Source organism: Rhinoderma darwinii, chromosome 4, assembly GCF_050947455.1.
Source record: "Rhinoderma darwinii isolate aRhiDar2 chromosome 4, aRhiDar2.hap1, whole genome shotgun sequence".
NCBI classification, from domain to species: domain Eukaryota; kingdom Metazoa; phylum Chordata; class Amphibia; order Anura; family Rhinodermatidae; genus Rhinoderma; species Rhinoderma darwinii.
This window is the reverse complement of record NC_134690.1, coordinates 294,601,412-294,618,618: the sequence shown is the minus strand read 5'-3', so window position 1 is coordinate 294,618,618 and position 17,207 is coordinate 294,601,412. Positions and strand designations below refer to the sequence as shown.

The 17,207-nt window shown below is 40.9% G+C and overlaps 1 protein-coding gene across 5 annotated transcripts in view; it reads left to right on the top strand.

Moving 5' to 3' along the window:
* PCNX2 (pecanex 2) overlaps window positions 1-17,207 on the top strand; it is a 934,799-nt gene that overhangs the window by 206,892 nt on the left and 710,700 nt on the right. For all 5 annotated transcript variants that reach the window (XM_075862603.1, XM_075862600.1, XM_075862601.1 and 2 more), the window contains exons 8-9: window positions 10,921-11,035; window positions 14,927-15,072. In XM_075862603.1, coding sequence (XP_075718718.1) covers window positions 10,921-11,035; window positions 14,927-15,072 — 261 coding nt within the window. The remainder of the gene's footprint in view (window positions 1-10,920; window positions 11,036-14,926; window positions 15,073-17,207) is intronic.

Below are 17,207 nucleotides of genomic sequence, written 5' to 3'. Positions count from 1 at the left end.
GCATTAAGTATTCTGCTTTTACTCAACCAGTAAGCAAAGGGGGTTTTGCCCTTCCAGATTCAAGAAAATACTTTCTGGCCTCACAATTCCAGTATTTCCGGGACTGGGAGTCTAGGTGCCAATAAATCTTTGCTGGTGACATTAGGTGACAAATGGACTAGTGTGTTTGAACTATTAGAAGCTGGGGTTCTAATATCTTGAGAATTCCGCCTTTTTATGAAAATCAACAAAGGGTCTGGAATGCGTTTAAGACCGTGGAAAAGATAAAAACTTTTATGGAAGTTAACCTGTTATGGGGCAAAAAAAACATTAGTAAGACTCTCTATTTTAGCAAAAGTACCATATCACTAGAGTATCACACTTATTTGATAACTCACAATTAAAAACTTTCACGGAATTGCAGAGACTGTATAAGGTCCCTGACCACTGGCTCTTTAGATATTTTCAAATAAAAAACGCCTTTTCGGCCATGAACTATAAATCAAGCTTTACACTTACAACTTTTTGGTCTTTAGAATGTTTAAAAACCAAGAGAGGACTTTGGTCCTCATTATTTTAATAATTTCTACTATTTGATGAAGGAAATAATATTAAAAAAATCACAGGAAATTGCAGAAACTATTTCTAAGATGATCCAAAAGAAAGTATCATCCATTCTGGCTTTATTTATTTTTGGAACAGCTGATTCATTGAAAGATTGTGATTGTAGCGAACTAATTAGGAAGATTTTGTTCCTTGCAGGCTTAGTTATTATTCAAAAGTGGATTTCATAGAATTCTTCACGTGACTTAGAATGGTACCATAGGGTGAATAGGGTCATGCTTTTTGAAAGAACTTATTATTTAACCCCTAGGCAAACTGCGACACAACTGTACTTCCGGGTGGCCAGTGCCTTAGCGCCCCAGGACGTACTGTTACTGCGCGGTGTCACGATCTGTGGGTATGTGGAACCACTGGGCCGGACCGCCATAGCGTTAGAGCAGCTGGTCAATACAGAGTACCAAGTAAAGTCTATAGTTCAAGCAAGGGTACTTGTGTTGGTTCAGACAGTAGCGATGACTAGGCTCAGATGGGACCTTGGCAGCAGACACCAGGCGTGGGTTAACACAGCAGACAGATCGGTGGTACAACACTACTCCAACTCTTTAAGGCAAAGGAACAAGGTAGCACGGGATACAGAATACAGGTAACAGGTACGGGAACATTGGGAACTGAAAGACACTAAGGGACCATTTGCAAAGACTAACACGGGTAACACAAACAACGCTCAGGCAATGAAGGAAGGGGCAGGGCCCTTCTTATAGTCCAGGGTGATCATGGGCGCAATCAGTCAATCTAAAACATTTGTGTGCTCTGGCCCATTATGGCCGGGAATGAGCTCAAGCGCGCACCCTAGTGGTCACTGTAGGACAACAATGCTGTGATTGATGGCTCTGTTCAGACCCACCAATCACAGAGCGTTTTTAGCTGGGGGCGGGTACAAAATCCCCCCTAACACTTCCCAGTCCCGTAAAACTGGTCCAATGCCAGAAATCGCTGTAATCGGTGGCTGTGTACAGATCCACCGATTGCAAATATAGTGTTAAAAACCGTTCCCGGGACTTGTATTTAGTCCTGAAACAGTTACTATGGACCCCCCTCCTTGCCCCATGTGACCGGCAATGGACCAATAGCAATGGTCCATTGCCGGTGATTGGTGGGTCTGTTTAGACCCACCAATCACAGTGCGTTTTTCACCCAGAGCGGGTGAAAAATACCGAACACAGGCTCTGATCTCTTTGTTGGTGAAGAGAAGTTGGAGAGATCAGAGCCTGTGTCGTGTTGTGTGCCCCACACAAAATTAAAATCAGAATTAACCCCTAATTTCCTGCTCCCCTGTTCCCTAGTGTGTGACCCCACACACCTCCCAGTGTATAAGGGAGATTTTATATATTTTTTTCCATCCATAGATCACAAAAAATAATTTAGTTGTTAGGTAGTTGTCTAGGTCATCTACGTCAATTCATCGCGTCAGTTCTCAGTTAGTCAGCGTCAATCCATAGTGTCAGTTGTCAGTTAGACAGTGTCAATCCGTCACTGTTAGTCGCGTCACTTGTCAGTTAGTGTCAATCTGTCACTGTCGGTCACGTCACTTGTCAGCTAGTGTCAATCCGTCACTGTCAGTCTCATCACTTGTCAGTTAGTCAGCGTTAGTGTCAGTTAATAAGTGGTACTAAGTGTCATAAAAAAAATAAAACCAAAAAAGTGTTAGTGTTTTCCATGAAAAAAAACAAAAAAAACTTAGTGTGCCAGCGTTAGCGTTAGCAAGCGTTAGTTAGTGTTTATAGTGTTTTATGTGATAAAACGAAAAAAAAAAAATAATCTTTGTTATACAACGGTTTGTTACAGCTATATGTGTAGAAACTACATATACTGTATATTTACACACAAATTAATAAAATGGCTGCGAAGCGTTACACCGCTGAAGAGGCGTATGCCATGATCACATCCAATACGGACTTAGCGAGCGGTGAGGAACCAGAGTTCTTTCTCTCTTCCTCCTCCTCCTCTAGTGACAGTGAGGAACCTCCTCATAGTCGCAGAAGGGTTAGTGCCCAGGTTCTGCCTGACCCTGAAACTGTCGTTCTGCCTGACCCTTGTACTGGCAGCAGTGATTGGTCACCCCCAACCAATTACACCACCCAAATCCCAGAATTTGCTGCTGCGGCAGGATATCATGTGCAGACGGAAGGACTGCCTGTAATTGGATATTTCAAATTGTTCTTTATCGTCAATTTGATAGAGCTTACGGTGGACAAAACCAACATCTACGCCCACCAATTTATAGCCGAACACCCCAACTCCTTTTATGCCCAGCCCAATCATTGGCAACCAAATAATTGTGTAGAAATGCAAAAATATTGGGGGTTAGTCCTCAACATGGGTCTCAATAAAAAGCCCAAAGTGAGATCCTACTGGTCCATGGACATTTTATATAATTGTTCGTTGTACCTAAATACAATGACCAGACCCCGCATTGAGGCCATCCAAAAGTTCTGCACTTTAGTGACAACTCCCAATGCCCCCCCAGGATGACCCCAATTCCAACAGACTTTTTAAAATTAGGCCCCTCATAAACATTTTTTCCCAAAAATGTCCTGAAACCTACACCCCCGACAAAGAGATTTCAGATGATGAATCCCTGGTGCACTTCAAGGGTAGGCTGAAGTTTTGCCAATATTTGCCCAATAAGAGCACCCGGTCCCGTGGATCAAGGTCTACAATTTCTGTGAGTCTGAGAGCGGATACACACATACTTTCCGGATCTATGAGGGGAAGGGCAGAACAATACAGCACCCAAATTGTCCCCCTGTCCTGTCCACAACAGGGAAGGTAGTGTGGGACCTCCTGCACCCACTGTTAGATCAGGGGTACAACTTGGACAACTGGTACACAAGTGTTCCCCTGTTCAAATGTCTAAAAGAAAAAAAAACTGTGGCATGTGGAATGATCCAAAAAAAGACATCGGCACCTTCCCAAGACCCTCATCGGCCAATCCCTGAAAATTGGAGAAAGCAAGGCATTTCTGCAGGATGGGGTCATGTGTCTGAAATACTGGGATAAAAAAGATGTATGCATTCTGACATCTATGCATGACGCCAGCTGCACCCTTGTCCCCACACGTGGTTTCACAATGTCCACAATGAAGCCTATATGCATTCAGGCATATAATAAATTGATGAGGGGGGGGGGTTGACCTGAATGGCCATGTGTTAAAACCGTATAGTGCCATGCGGAAAAGCAACATTTTGTACAAAAAATTGGCAGTGTACATTGTACAGATGGTACTGTACAATTCATTTTTAATTTTCCGTAAAGCTGGCCACCCAGGTACCTACTTGGAGTACCAAGAAATAATTATAAAATTTATTTTGCTTGGAGACAAGGTGGGGGAAACTTCTGCTGCTTCAAGTAGTTTTTGCCGTATTGTTCCTGGGCAGCACTTTCCAAGTGAAGTGCCTGCAACACCAAAAAAACGAAGAGCACAAAAAAGGTGCCGTGTCTGTGCAAAAAGGGGTATCCGTAAGGATACCATATATCAGTACGACACCTGTCCTTCAAAACCCGGACTCTGTATGAAGGACTGCTTCTGCACCTTCCACACCTCCCTGGATTAAAAAAAATGTATACTTTTGAAACCCCCACGCCTCCCATTATCATTCTGGTCTTTTACCCATTTTTAAAATTGAACACTCTAAAAAAAAAGTATAACAAAACTAAAAACTCTCATTATACCCCTAGATGAATACCTAATACTCAATATTTAATACTAATATATACTAATGTGTATGATCTGCACAATTTTTTAGGCCTGTGGCTAAAAATCATCCAAGTAAAAATAAGGCCACAAAATCTTCGTGGTGCTTTTTCACTTCCAGGGACTGCTATGTGTCCAGACAACATATTTAGACCACTTTGGGGGTATTTCTGAAGTCAGAAGAAATACTCCAATAAATATTGAGCCGCTTTACTTCACTTATATGCTGTGTCTGAATCTGCTAAAAAAAATGGCGCATTTGTAAAAAATGTAAAATGTTATTTTTCAAGCCAGAAAAACGATTGGGTCATAAAAGTGATTACACCCCTAAATAAATTCTTTGAGGAGTGCAGTTTCCATAATGGGGTCACTTCACTGTATTGGTACCTCAGCAGCTCTGCAAATGCGACATGGCACCCGAACACCATTCCAGCAAAATCTGTGCCACAAATTGCGCTCCTACTATTCTGAGCTCTGCTGTGGGTCTAAACCGTTTATTACCACTTATGGGGTATTGCCGTAATCGCGAGACATTGCTTTACAAATGTTGGGGTGCTTTTTCTCCTTTATTCCTTGTAAAATTTAAAAAATTCTATGTTTTTTTCAGAAAAAAAGTAGATTTTCATCTTCACAGTCTATTTCCACTAGATTCTGCAAAAAACCTGTGGGGTCAAAACGCTAACTATACTGCTTGAAAAATTCCTTGAGGGGGGCGTTTCCAAAATGGGGTCACTTTTGGGGGATTTCCACTGTTTTCGTTCCTCCAGGGAATTGCAAATACGACATGGCACCAACAACCATTCCAACAAAATCTACGGCCAAAAATCCAAATGGTGCTCCTTCGTTTCTGAGCCCTGCTGTGGGTCTAAACATCAGCTTATTACCACATATGGGGTATTGCCGTAATCGGTGGAAATTTCTTTACAAATTTTGGGGTGCTTTTTCTCTTTTATTACTTGTAAAAATGTAAAAATTCTATGTTTTTCAGAAAAAAAGTAGATTTTCATCTTCACAGTCTAATTCCACTAAATTCTTCAAAAAACTTGTGGGGTCAAAATGCTATCTATACTGCTACAAAAATTACTTTAGGGGTGTAGTTTCCAAAATGGGGTCACTTTTGGGGGATTTCCACTGTTTTCGTCCCTCCAGGGAGTTTCAAACACGACATGGCACTAACAACCATTCCAGCAAAATCTGAGCCCAATAATTCAAATGGTACTCCTTCGTTTCTGAGCTCTGCTGTGGGTCTAAACAGCAGTTTATTACCACATACGGGGTATTTCCGTAATTGGGAGAAATGGCTTTACAAATGCTGGGGTGCTTTTTCTACTTTATTCCTTGTAAAAAAATTAAGAAATTCTATGTTCTTTTCAGAAAAAAAGTAGCTTTTCATCTTCACAGACTAATTCAATTTAATTTAGCAAAAAATCAAAGGGATTAAAATGCTAACTATACCCCTAGATAAATTCCTTGAGGGGTGTAGTTTCCAAAATGGGGTCACTTTTGGGGGGTTTCCACTGCTTTGGCACCACAAGATCTCTTCAAACCTGACATGCTGCCTAAAATATATTCTATAAAAAAAAAGAAGGCCCTAAAATCCACTATGTGCTCCTTTGCTTCTGAGGCTGGTGCTTCAGTGTATTAGCACACTAGGGCCACATGTGGGATATTTAAAAAATCTGAAGAATCGGGGCAATAAATATTGAGTTGCGTTTCTCTGGTAAAACCTTCTGTGTTACAGAATTTTTTTTATTACAAATGAATTTCGGCAAAAAAATATGGAATTCTAACATTTCACCTCTACATTCCTGTGAAACACCTAAAGGTTTAAGAGACTTTCAGAATGCTGTTTTGAATACTTTGAGGGGTGCCATTTTTAAAATGGGGTGATTTATGTTGATTTTTTAATATATAAGGCCTTCAAAGCCACTTCAGAACTGAACTGGTCCCTGAAAAAATACCCTTTTGTAACTTTCTCGAAAATGTGAGAAATTGCTGCTAAAGTTCTAATCGTTGTAACATCCTAGAAATATAAAAGGATGTTAAAATAATTATGAAAACATAAAGTAGACATATGGGAAATGTTAAGTAGTAACTATTTTGTGTGGTATTACTATCTGTTTTACAAGCAGACACATTTAAATTTAGAAAAATGCTATTTTTTGCAAATTTTCTCAAAATTTTGGTGTTTTTCACAAATATTAAATTTGTCGACCAAATTTTTTCACTAACATAAAGTACAATATGTCATGAGAAAACAATCTCAGAATCACTTGGGTATGTATAAGCGTTTCAAAGTTATTACCACATAAAGTAACACATGTTAGATTTTTAAAAATCGGCTGTGCCACAAGGCCAAAAGAGGCTGCGTCCTAAAGGGGTTAACATTAAGCATGGAAGAAGGGAAAAAAAACATTTTTATAGGCAGTGGGATAGCTGGATCGCTATATTACACGCCGAACAGAAAAAGCTTCTAGGGTTGGTTTAAGGAGAAGATTTTGGTACAAAGGTGAAGGATGATATGGTCTTTGAGCAGATCTATGTATTTATTTTTTTCTCTCTCCACCTCCCCACCTGGGGGGACATTCAGGGTTTTGTGGGTTTACAAGGGTAGTTTATTTTCTTCTATAAAAGTCTCTGTTTTGGTCAGTATTATCAATAAGGGTCAGAAATTGGCAGAATAACGAAGGTCATGAAGCTCTTATCAGGCGACCAGTAATATAAGGTGTGCTAAGTCAATGAATATGTTTATGGCGGGTGGCCGAGCTATATTATTAGCTGTTTGTTAGGTAGGGCCCAGTGTCATTTGAGAATGGACTATATACTAAGGCATGGAGATATAATTCTCTGGAAGACCTCTCAATCTCTAAGGGTTATAAAAGGAAGACAAAGGTATTCCTACTTACAAACTGGTAATTTAAAGGTTTCAATGCCGCACCGGCATCTTCCTCAGGCCACATGTGGCCTGAGAAAGATGCCGGTGTGGCATTGAAACGCGTAGCCTACTAATAAATATTATTATCTACTCCTGCATCCTTATTGAGTAGCAGCGCCGTGATTATATCCCTTTTTTGTTTCTACCTTTAAATTACCATTATTGTACGGTTACACCCCTGTGTGACCGTTGGGGATTTCGGCAGCAGCACTTTCACGATCTACATTGACTTTGAAGTGATTGACCTATTCATTTGTGGTAAGCATCCATTCGTCTTGCCCTGACTGTCTGATTGGGCTTACTCACACTATGTGGCGCCGTGTTTGTTTTTTTGTACTTACAAACTGGGCTTCCTCAATAAATAATTTTTGCTTTTTTATATAGTAGTCCTCCTCTGTGGGGGATGACTGCCAAGCCGCCCCCCATAGTTAGGGGTGATAAGAGTGCATCATCTCTCTCGAAGATGGCCCCTGTTACTTATACTTCGATATAGGCTAAAATCTGAGAGGCAGTACCGGTAAATGGCGGGGAGTATTATGTGTGTAACAGTAGTGGATGTGAGTGAGTTTGGTCCATATTGGAAAGGAGTCACAGCGACTGGGAGGTCGAGGAGAAAGACCAATTATTAATGGTATTAAGTCCATTATGTGACTTTCTGATGCAGATGGGAATGGCTGAGGACACTGGCCCTTAAGGGTCAAATCATCTGAGGTCATGGATAGTTCTAGGCAAGAAAGCGTCCAGATTATAGATGCCGCCACAGTCGGTTTGATTTACAGAAGTTTCATGACTTAAAGGGTAACTAAGCCTTTGACAAACTTCTGACATGTCATAGTGACATGTCAGAAGTTTTGATTGGTGGGTGTGCAAGCACTGAGACCCCCCCAATCGCTAAACGAAGTGGCAGAAGTGCTCGTGTGAGTGCTCAGCCGCTTCCTGTCTGTCAGCCTTTTTCCGGAAAGCTGATGTATCGGAGTATGGGCTCATATACCTTCTATTGAGCCCGTACTTCGATACATTGATTTCCGGAAACAGCCGAACGCTTCTGCCGCTTTGTTTTAGCGGCTGGTGGTGGTCTCAGTGCTCGGACCCCCACCAATCAAAACTTCTGACATGTCACTATGACATGTCAGAAGTTTGTCAAACTTTTACTTATCCTTTAAGTAGTTTTGCTTTATTAGCTGGTTAGACCAGCAGGTTTATATGAGATGTACTATTTGGGTAGGTCCTTATTGATGTTGTACGATGCCTTGTTTGATCTGATGGAGACTTTTGTCGCTTTTTTGTGTTCTCTTTGTATGATGACGTATTTTAAATGAAGTGATAAAAAATAATGTTCATAATATATTCTATAATGCTGTTTATTTGTGAGATCAATGGTAGAATTGGTTTAAAAAATGGAAACAATTTTTCTCAGCCAAACATGTTCAAAAGAGTAGTTACTACCCTTCTACCTGTCCGCCTCGCAATACACAAAGATTACACAATGTACACTAATCTATCTTAACAATAAAACCGCTGACAGGTGAAGGGAAAAACAGATTATTTTGTGACAATGGCACCTATCAATGGGTGGGATATATGACAGCAAATGATGTGTTGAAGCAGGAAAATGGGCAAACGTAAGGATCTGAGTGACTTTGACATGGGACAATTTGTGATGACTAATTGACTGCATCAGACCATCTCCAAAACTGCAGATCTGGTGGGGGGTTTCCAGTATGCAGTGGTTAATACCTACCAAAAGTGGTGCAAGAAAGCACAACCGGTGATCTGGCGAAAGTCTAGTGGAGTCCATGCCTCCACGGGTTACAGCTGTTTTGGCAACATGAGAGGGACATACACAATACTAGGCAGGTGGTTTTAAAGGGAATATATAATCAGATAATGACATATTATTTAAACCAAGTTTTTAGGTGAAACATAGTTTTTACATTTTTGCAAAATTTGTTTTATTTTCCATGTCCCTATCTATGTCACTATCTATATCCATGTCTATTTTCCATGTCACTAAAAAAAATACACATCTAAAAAATTTGAAATATTGTTGTTTTTACTCTGGCCACTAGAGCATCCACAATAGACAAACTTCCTGTTTTAGGTAGCATAGTTTTTACCTGTGCAGGCTAGGGGTGTGTTACCAGAATCGCCTTCTTATCAATAAAGAGAGGGGTTACAATGACAGACGACCGCTCTACTGCACTGCTGAAGGCTCTATACACCATGCCCAAAATATACAGATAAAATATACTTTTTAAAACATAAAGTACAAAATGGGATGCATTTTTGTATGTGCTCAGTATCTGTTTAATACTTCCCTGCCTTTTTTTTTTCTTTTAGAGGACAGGATTATTATTTTTGGTTAGATGGGTCCAAAATGCAAGTCTTTAGAAAACATTAGGAAATGTTTACATAAAATATAAAAATCAAAGGTGTCACCTTTTCTTGCAGTGTCTACAGTAATAGCTTAGCAGGGTATTCGCTTTAATGCCAATTAATTGGCACACATAAATGCTCTCATAATTGCACAACCACAAATTTTGCCATAATTGTCAGTCATAGGCCCACTAGTGAAGTTATGCTTTAGGAATTTGACACTACTGTATACATACAGTATAATTCTACAGTAAAATTACTTTACTTTGGTATTAGTGCACATAATGGGTGCTATATTAATAAATATTCTGGATTATTGGATTTTATAGACTATAAACCTATAAAATAATAAGAGGAAGACGGACACAATAAAATGCTAATGAAAAATTGTTTCCTATATTTTAGTATTATTTATTCAGATGAGTCTCCTAGTTGGATTTCTCTGCTCTGTCTTCTGGTTCTGGTCTTCTGAAATTCAAGATTGTTATGCAGTTCTAGAAACAAGTGCCGGATTAGCCCTATTTCTGAATTATTGAATGCAAAGGATTATAGGCTATGTAAACCTTCGAAAGTCGATTTTTTTTTAAATAAAAATGTTAGTATTTTGTGCAACTTTCAAATTCGTTTTTATTAAAAATTATTTTTACTTTTTGAGAAACGGCTGCCCTGTATTCTCTATACAGAGCAGTTGTATCGTTCACTGAATCCTGTACCCATCAAGTCCACGGGACTAAGGCCTCATGCACACGACCGTAGCCCGACCGTAGCCGTGTGCACGCCCGTGATTTTCGTGTCGGCCGGCTGCGGACTGTCAGCGGACTGTCAGCCGCAAGCCGCCCGCACATGCACATGGCCGGGCCATTGTTTTCAATGAGCCCGGACCGCAACTCCGGACCATAATAGGACATGTCCGTACTTTCTGCGGTCCGGGTTCCCGGGCCGTGCACGGACCGCAAAAACTACGGTCGTGTGCACGGCCCCATAGAAAAGAATGGGTCCGCAATTCTCCCGTGGATTTGCGGGGGAATTGCGGACGCAAAAACACGGTCGTGTGCATGAGGCCTAACGGGTTCAGTGAAAACAGGTCCACACGGGATCCACCTTTTATCCATCACATCTAAGTTCCGGTCTTAGCAAAAGATACAGCTGATCTGTATAGAGAATACAAAGCAGCTGTATCTCAAAAAGTTAAAATCGTTTTTAATAAAAACTAATTTGAAAGTTGCGCAAAACACACTGAGTTACATTTTTCTTTAAAAAAAAAAACACTTTCAAAGGTTTACATAGTAATGCTAATCTTTACGTTTTACAGTGACAGTGATTTGAACTCAGAAGCAGAAACATCAGGAAATCATGGACTATTTTCTGATGATCCTGAAGAGTCACGAGCCTCAGTAATCGCTGTAAAAAGAAACAGCACACCTTATGTAAGTACTTCTATCACTTATCATCTGTATGAATAAGCCTTTTTTTTTCACACTTTCCACAAAATCACTTTTCAAAAGATCATTAAATTATGCCACCAGTTAAAAAGAACCGGTCATGTCCCCAGAAATGGTAGTCTGGCTCCATCCTTTTTTTTGCTGTCTTTTTCCTGATTCCAGCACAGTTTATTTTATTTTTGTAGGTGTCCCCATTCCTCCGTAATCCCCCTCCATCCCCTCACAAACAGACAGTCCATTTCAAATGGCTGATATGCTAATTTGTTAATAAATTGAAAACTGTGCAGTTCCCACCGCCCAGTTGTCAACAGGGTGTGAACCTTAAGTTACTATGATGGTATATTGACACGCACAAGTAAAATCGGCTGAAAATTACAGAGCTGTTTTCCAGAGAAAACAGGCTCTGGTTTCAAGGCGTTTTTGAAGCTGAAAATGAAGCTTCTTTTAATTTGAAGCTTCTTTTGAGGGTTTTTTTTTTTGAAGAGACATGCTACTTCTTTTTACGAGGCTTCTTTTTACAAGAAGTTTTTTCAATTCAGCAGCGTAAAAATAGGGGTATGTTCACATGCTTAGCAAAAAAACTTCGTAAAATACGGAGCTGTTTTCAAGGGAAAATATCTCCTGATTTTCGGACGTTTTTTAAGCCACTCGCGATTTTTGCGCCGTTTTTCGCGCCGTTTTTTTATGGCCGTTCTTTAAGCTGTTTTCTATAGAGTCAATGAAAAACGCCTCCAAAAACGGCCCAAGAAGTGACCTGCACTTCTTTTTCGCAGCTGTTTTTTTACGCTGTCGTTTTTCAAAGCGACCGCGTAAAACAACGGCCCGTCGGAACAGAACACAGTTTTTCCCATTGAAATCAATGGGCAGATGTTTGGAGGCGTTCTGATTCAGATTTTTCTGCCATTTTTCGGGTGTTTACGGCCCTAAGGGTATATTCACACGACCTATTTTCAGCCATTTTCCGGGCAGTAAACGCCCCAAAAAATTGCTAAAAATGCGGGGGTTGAACGCCTCCAAACATCTGCCCATTGATTTCAATGGAAAAAGCGCAGTTCCGTTCCCACGGGGCGTTTTTTAGGTGGCCATTTTCAAAAACGGCCGCGTAAAAAAAGCCTCGTAAAAAGAAGTGCATGTCACTTCTTGAGCCGTTTTTGGAGCCAATTTCCATTGACTAAATAATACCCCCGTATACTGTTACTGAATAATACCACCACACCATAACCACATAGTGACTGAATAATACCCCCATGCTGTTACTGAATAATACTGCCACATCATAATCACATAGTGACTGAATAATGCCCCCATACTGTTACTGAATAATACGGCCACACCATAACCACATAGTGACTGAATAATACACCCGTACTGTTACTGAATAATACCAGAGCCAGTTTTAGACACCGTGTGGCCCTGGCAAAGTTAAAAGTGGGGCTCCAAATGCTGAATTATTGTATCAATAATGCAATCAATTCAGAAGGTGGTGTTGCAAGCCCTAAAGCATATGCCCCCCCCTCAGAATTTTATATATATTTATTTATATTAAATATTGCCTGCATACTGTTACTAAACACAACTCACTATTACTATAATACCACCACACTATAACCACATAGTGACTGAATAATACCCCCATACTGTTACTGAATAATACCGCCACATCATAACCACATAGTGACTAAATAATACCCACATACTGTTAATGAATAATACGGCCACACCATAACCACATAGTGACTGAATACCCCCGTATTATTACTGAATAATACACCCACACCATAACCACATAGTGACTGAATAATACCCTCATACTGTTACTGAATAATACTGCCACACCATAACCACAGAGTGACTGAATAATACCCCCCATACTGTTACTGAATAATAACACCACACCATAACCACAGTGACAAAATAATACCCCCGTACTGTTACTGACTAATACCACCACACCATAACCACATAGTGACTGAATAATACCCCCATACTGTTACTGAATAATACCGCCACATCATAATCACATAGTGACTGAATAATACCCCCATACTGTTACTGAATAATACGGCCATACCATAACCACATAGTGACTAAATAATAATACCCCCGTACTGTTACTGAATAATACCGCCACACCATAATCACATAGTGACTAACTAAAACCGCTGTACTGATACTGAATAATACCGCCACACCATAACCACATAGTGACTGTGTAATACCCCCATGCTGTAACTGCATAATACCACCACATCATAACCACAGAGACTGAATTATACCACATATAGTTACTGAATAATACCTCCACACCAAAACTACATAGTGACTGAATAATACCCACATACAATTACTCAATAAAAACCACTATTACCACCATATAGTGACTATATACTGGTAGATGCCAGTTATAAACATGAGCTCTGCAGACTATATAATATTAATACTATATAGCGACCATATAGTGGTAGATGCCATTTATACATTTATATCTAGTGACTCACACGTGATGATTTCTCTGATTAGAGTTGTTCACTTTCCCTTTTTTTCCTCCGTCCGGCCCTGACCACTGGGACGACTTATTCCAGCCACGATTCGTCTGTGCAGTATTTGACACACAGACATGTTGGTTTCTCGCTTTTCCAGCACCCTCCACAACTATACCCTATTCTCTAAACAACCTCATAATCCACAGTGCCCCAGATGGTAATAATGATCCCTCAGTGCTCAACACAATAATATTGCCCCATCAGTAACCGTGCTTCCTTTGCGCCACCACAGTAATAATGCCCCTGTTAATAGTGTCACTGCGTCCCCTGTAGATAGCGCCACACACAGCCCCCTGTAGATAGTGCCACACACACAGCCCCCTGTAGATAGCGTCACACACACAGCCCCCCTCCTGTAGATAGTGACATACAGCTCTCCTAGATAGTGAGTCAATCCATGTGCATTTGACATTTCCATGGTTTCAAGAGATTTTCCCCAAGTGTATTCGTGCATAAGGGAGACATTTCTGCGTTTTCGTTTTCAGAAATAGAGAGGGTGTTTAAACCAGTTAGGGTAGTGATCATAGGAGAAAATTATTGAATAGAGAAACCTGCTGGATGTTTTCCCTACATACTAGAGTACCAAAGGGTTTAATTATAAGACAAGATGTTACATGTTACCGTGCTATACATATTTATTTTTCTCCATTGGGAAAATAGGTTCAGGTACGTATAAACTAGATTTCAATCTTTCGTGAGTTTGTTTACATTTTTAATTATACTGGTTTATCATTCCTTAATTTATTTATTTATTTGTATTTTTTTTCCATCTATTTTACCTACCAATGAAACAGTAGTTGTCATCTTTGACTGGCTGTTTGCAATTGCATTCTATGGTAATTTGATTTTAAATGGTACTCACCCCACTCAGGTGAAGGCTATGTTTAAGGACTCTGTCTGAAACTCGTAAGCAATCTTTGTGCTATGCCATGTGTGCTGTCATGGATTTTAATATACTTTCGAAATAAAAAGTCGGTTTTATACTTACTGCACATGTGTAGGATGCTAGAATATGTCTCTTGTGGAATATTCGCGGAACCATTATGCTTTGTTGATTTCCGTGCGCCATACCATGTACTAATGTGAGCTGACTCTCCGGTTTTGTTCTTGCAAAGTGTCAGCTATTACATACAGCAGGCACCAGCGTGTGGACCGGGCCCAACCCATGCGTCCACTCCATAATCCCCACTCCAACTGACTACAACATATGGGGTTAAAAACTACAGTATATATCATATTGTCGTTTTAGTGCTCCTAAAACTGCATATACATTTATGAATGAAAATTTAGATATTTGACTGTTAACGATAATTAATCACTGTTTGTCTTGCAGCCTTTAAGTCATGAATCTAAAAATTCATCTACTGTTACATCAGAGACAAGTTTTCCAAAAAAACAATTTTATAAATTTCGCATTTTTCCTGGTAAATGGATCAAAGTTTGGAGTGACAGGCTGACATTGTTGGCACTGCTGGACAAGTAAGTATATGAATCATAACTACATTCTCATAAAGATTATGGACACACCTTTGATGTTAAAAAACCTTGAATTAAAAAAAGTTGCACTATGTTCCAGGCAATCTATATTTCATCTTCTTTTTTTTTTTTAGTTTTTTTTTTTAGACCCTCTGGATATACAGTTTACTACTATTATAAGACTTTTCTTATGTGGGCACATCTCTCTCAGTTATACATGCTGGATGTGATTTCTGTGAGTTCAGGATGCTACTGCCTTCACTAGCAATAATTTCCCCGTACTTTTCATAACTGTACTGCTTTATCTTTCTACAGCCCATAAGGGATCTCTTCTCTCTTGTGCTAACAGGCGCTGATGCTGAGGAGTTTATGACCCCCCCCCCTTCCCCTGCAGAGTCTGCTGTACTCTTTTTTTCTTTCTACACTTATAGCACGTGTGATTAACTCCCTGCAGACTACTGCATTTCCTTTACTCCCCATCTACACTATTACCTATATGAGCTTGTTAGGCATCCCCTCCAAAAACCATGGGTGTTAATATTGAGTTGGGCCCCCCTTTTGCATCTATATCAACCTCCACTGTTCTAGGCTTTGCTCAAGATTTAGGAGTTTGTCTGTGGGTATTCGTGCCCATTTAGCCAAAAGAACAATTGTGCGGTCAGTCACTAATGTTGGACGAGAAGGTCTTTCAGGATTCCAGTTCATCCGGAAGGTGTTCAATGGAGTTGGGATCAGGGCTCTATGCATGCCACTAGGGTTCCTCCACACCAAACTTGTCAAATCATGTTTTTATGACCATCATTTTATGCACAGTACCACAGTCATGCGACAACAGAAAAGGACCTTCTCCTATGTCACGATCTACGGATATGTGGACCCACTAGGCCGCTCTGCCATAGCGGAGTGACAGCTGACCAAGTCACAGTCTATGCAAAGACTATACAAAAAGTTTGTAGCACAAAGGTACCTGACATAGTCCAGACAGTAGAAGAGACTCTGGCACGGATGGGGCTAGATGTGCCAGGTCGCGCAAGATGTGATGGATGATATCAGGAGTTTCAGATGACACCAGATGTGGCATATAACGGCAGGTGTAGCAGGTTGCACCAGACGTGGCATATGATACCAGTTGTGGCAGATGACACAAGACGTGGAGTATAACGGTAGGCGTAACAGGCTTCGCCAGTCGTGGTGGATGATACCAGGAGTGGCAGATTTGGCAGACGTGGTGTATAATGGCAGGCACCCAACACGATCCCACAGCACGGCATACAGGTAGCAGGGCACGGGAACACTGGGAGCAGGATAACACTAAGGGACCATTTGCAATATGAACATGGGAAGACTACAAAAATACTCAGGCAAGGAGTGGAAGGGCGGAGTCCTGTTTACAATCCAGCGTGATCTGGTGATAGGTTAGGGAAACGTTAGAGTGCGCTCGCTGGCCCTTTAAGGTCGGGGATGAGCACGCGCACCATATAGCACAGTCCAGGACGGGAAGGCCGCGCCTGCTGGCGTCTCCGGGGATGGAGACGCTGGCAGACTGCCAGGAGGCTGTGGTCGCGGCTGTTCGCCAAAGGTAAGCAGTGGTGGTTCACGGCCGCCGTCGTAACAGCACCCCTCACTCTTTTTTTGTCCGGAGCGTAAGAGGAGGTATGTGGTGCATTAAGGTTCTCTTCTGACTACCAATACTTCTCCTCAGTGTCAAACCCTCTCCAGTCCACCAGATAGAAAGTCCTTCCCCCTACTCTCTTGCAGTCCAGAATCTCCTTCACCTCGAATACATCAGAACAACCACTGGGTGCAACTGCAGAATCAAGTGCTTTTCTATAGCGGTTCAGGGCCACATGCTTAAGGAGGGACACATGGAACGAGTTGGGAAACTTGAGAGTAGGAGCCAACCAAAGTTTAAAGGATGCAAGTTTTATGGGTTGCAGAACCTCGAAAGGACCGAGAAACCTAGGAGCGAATTTGTGAGAAGGCATCTTGAGTTGAATGTTTCTCGAGGACAGCCAGACTGTGACTCCAGGAGAGAATTGAGGAGGAACTCTTCTGTTTTCATCAGCATGCTTTTTTATGCGGTCCAGTTCTTGGAGAATCGCACCCGTAGTTTGCTGCAGATGTGAGTAAAAGAGGCA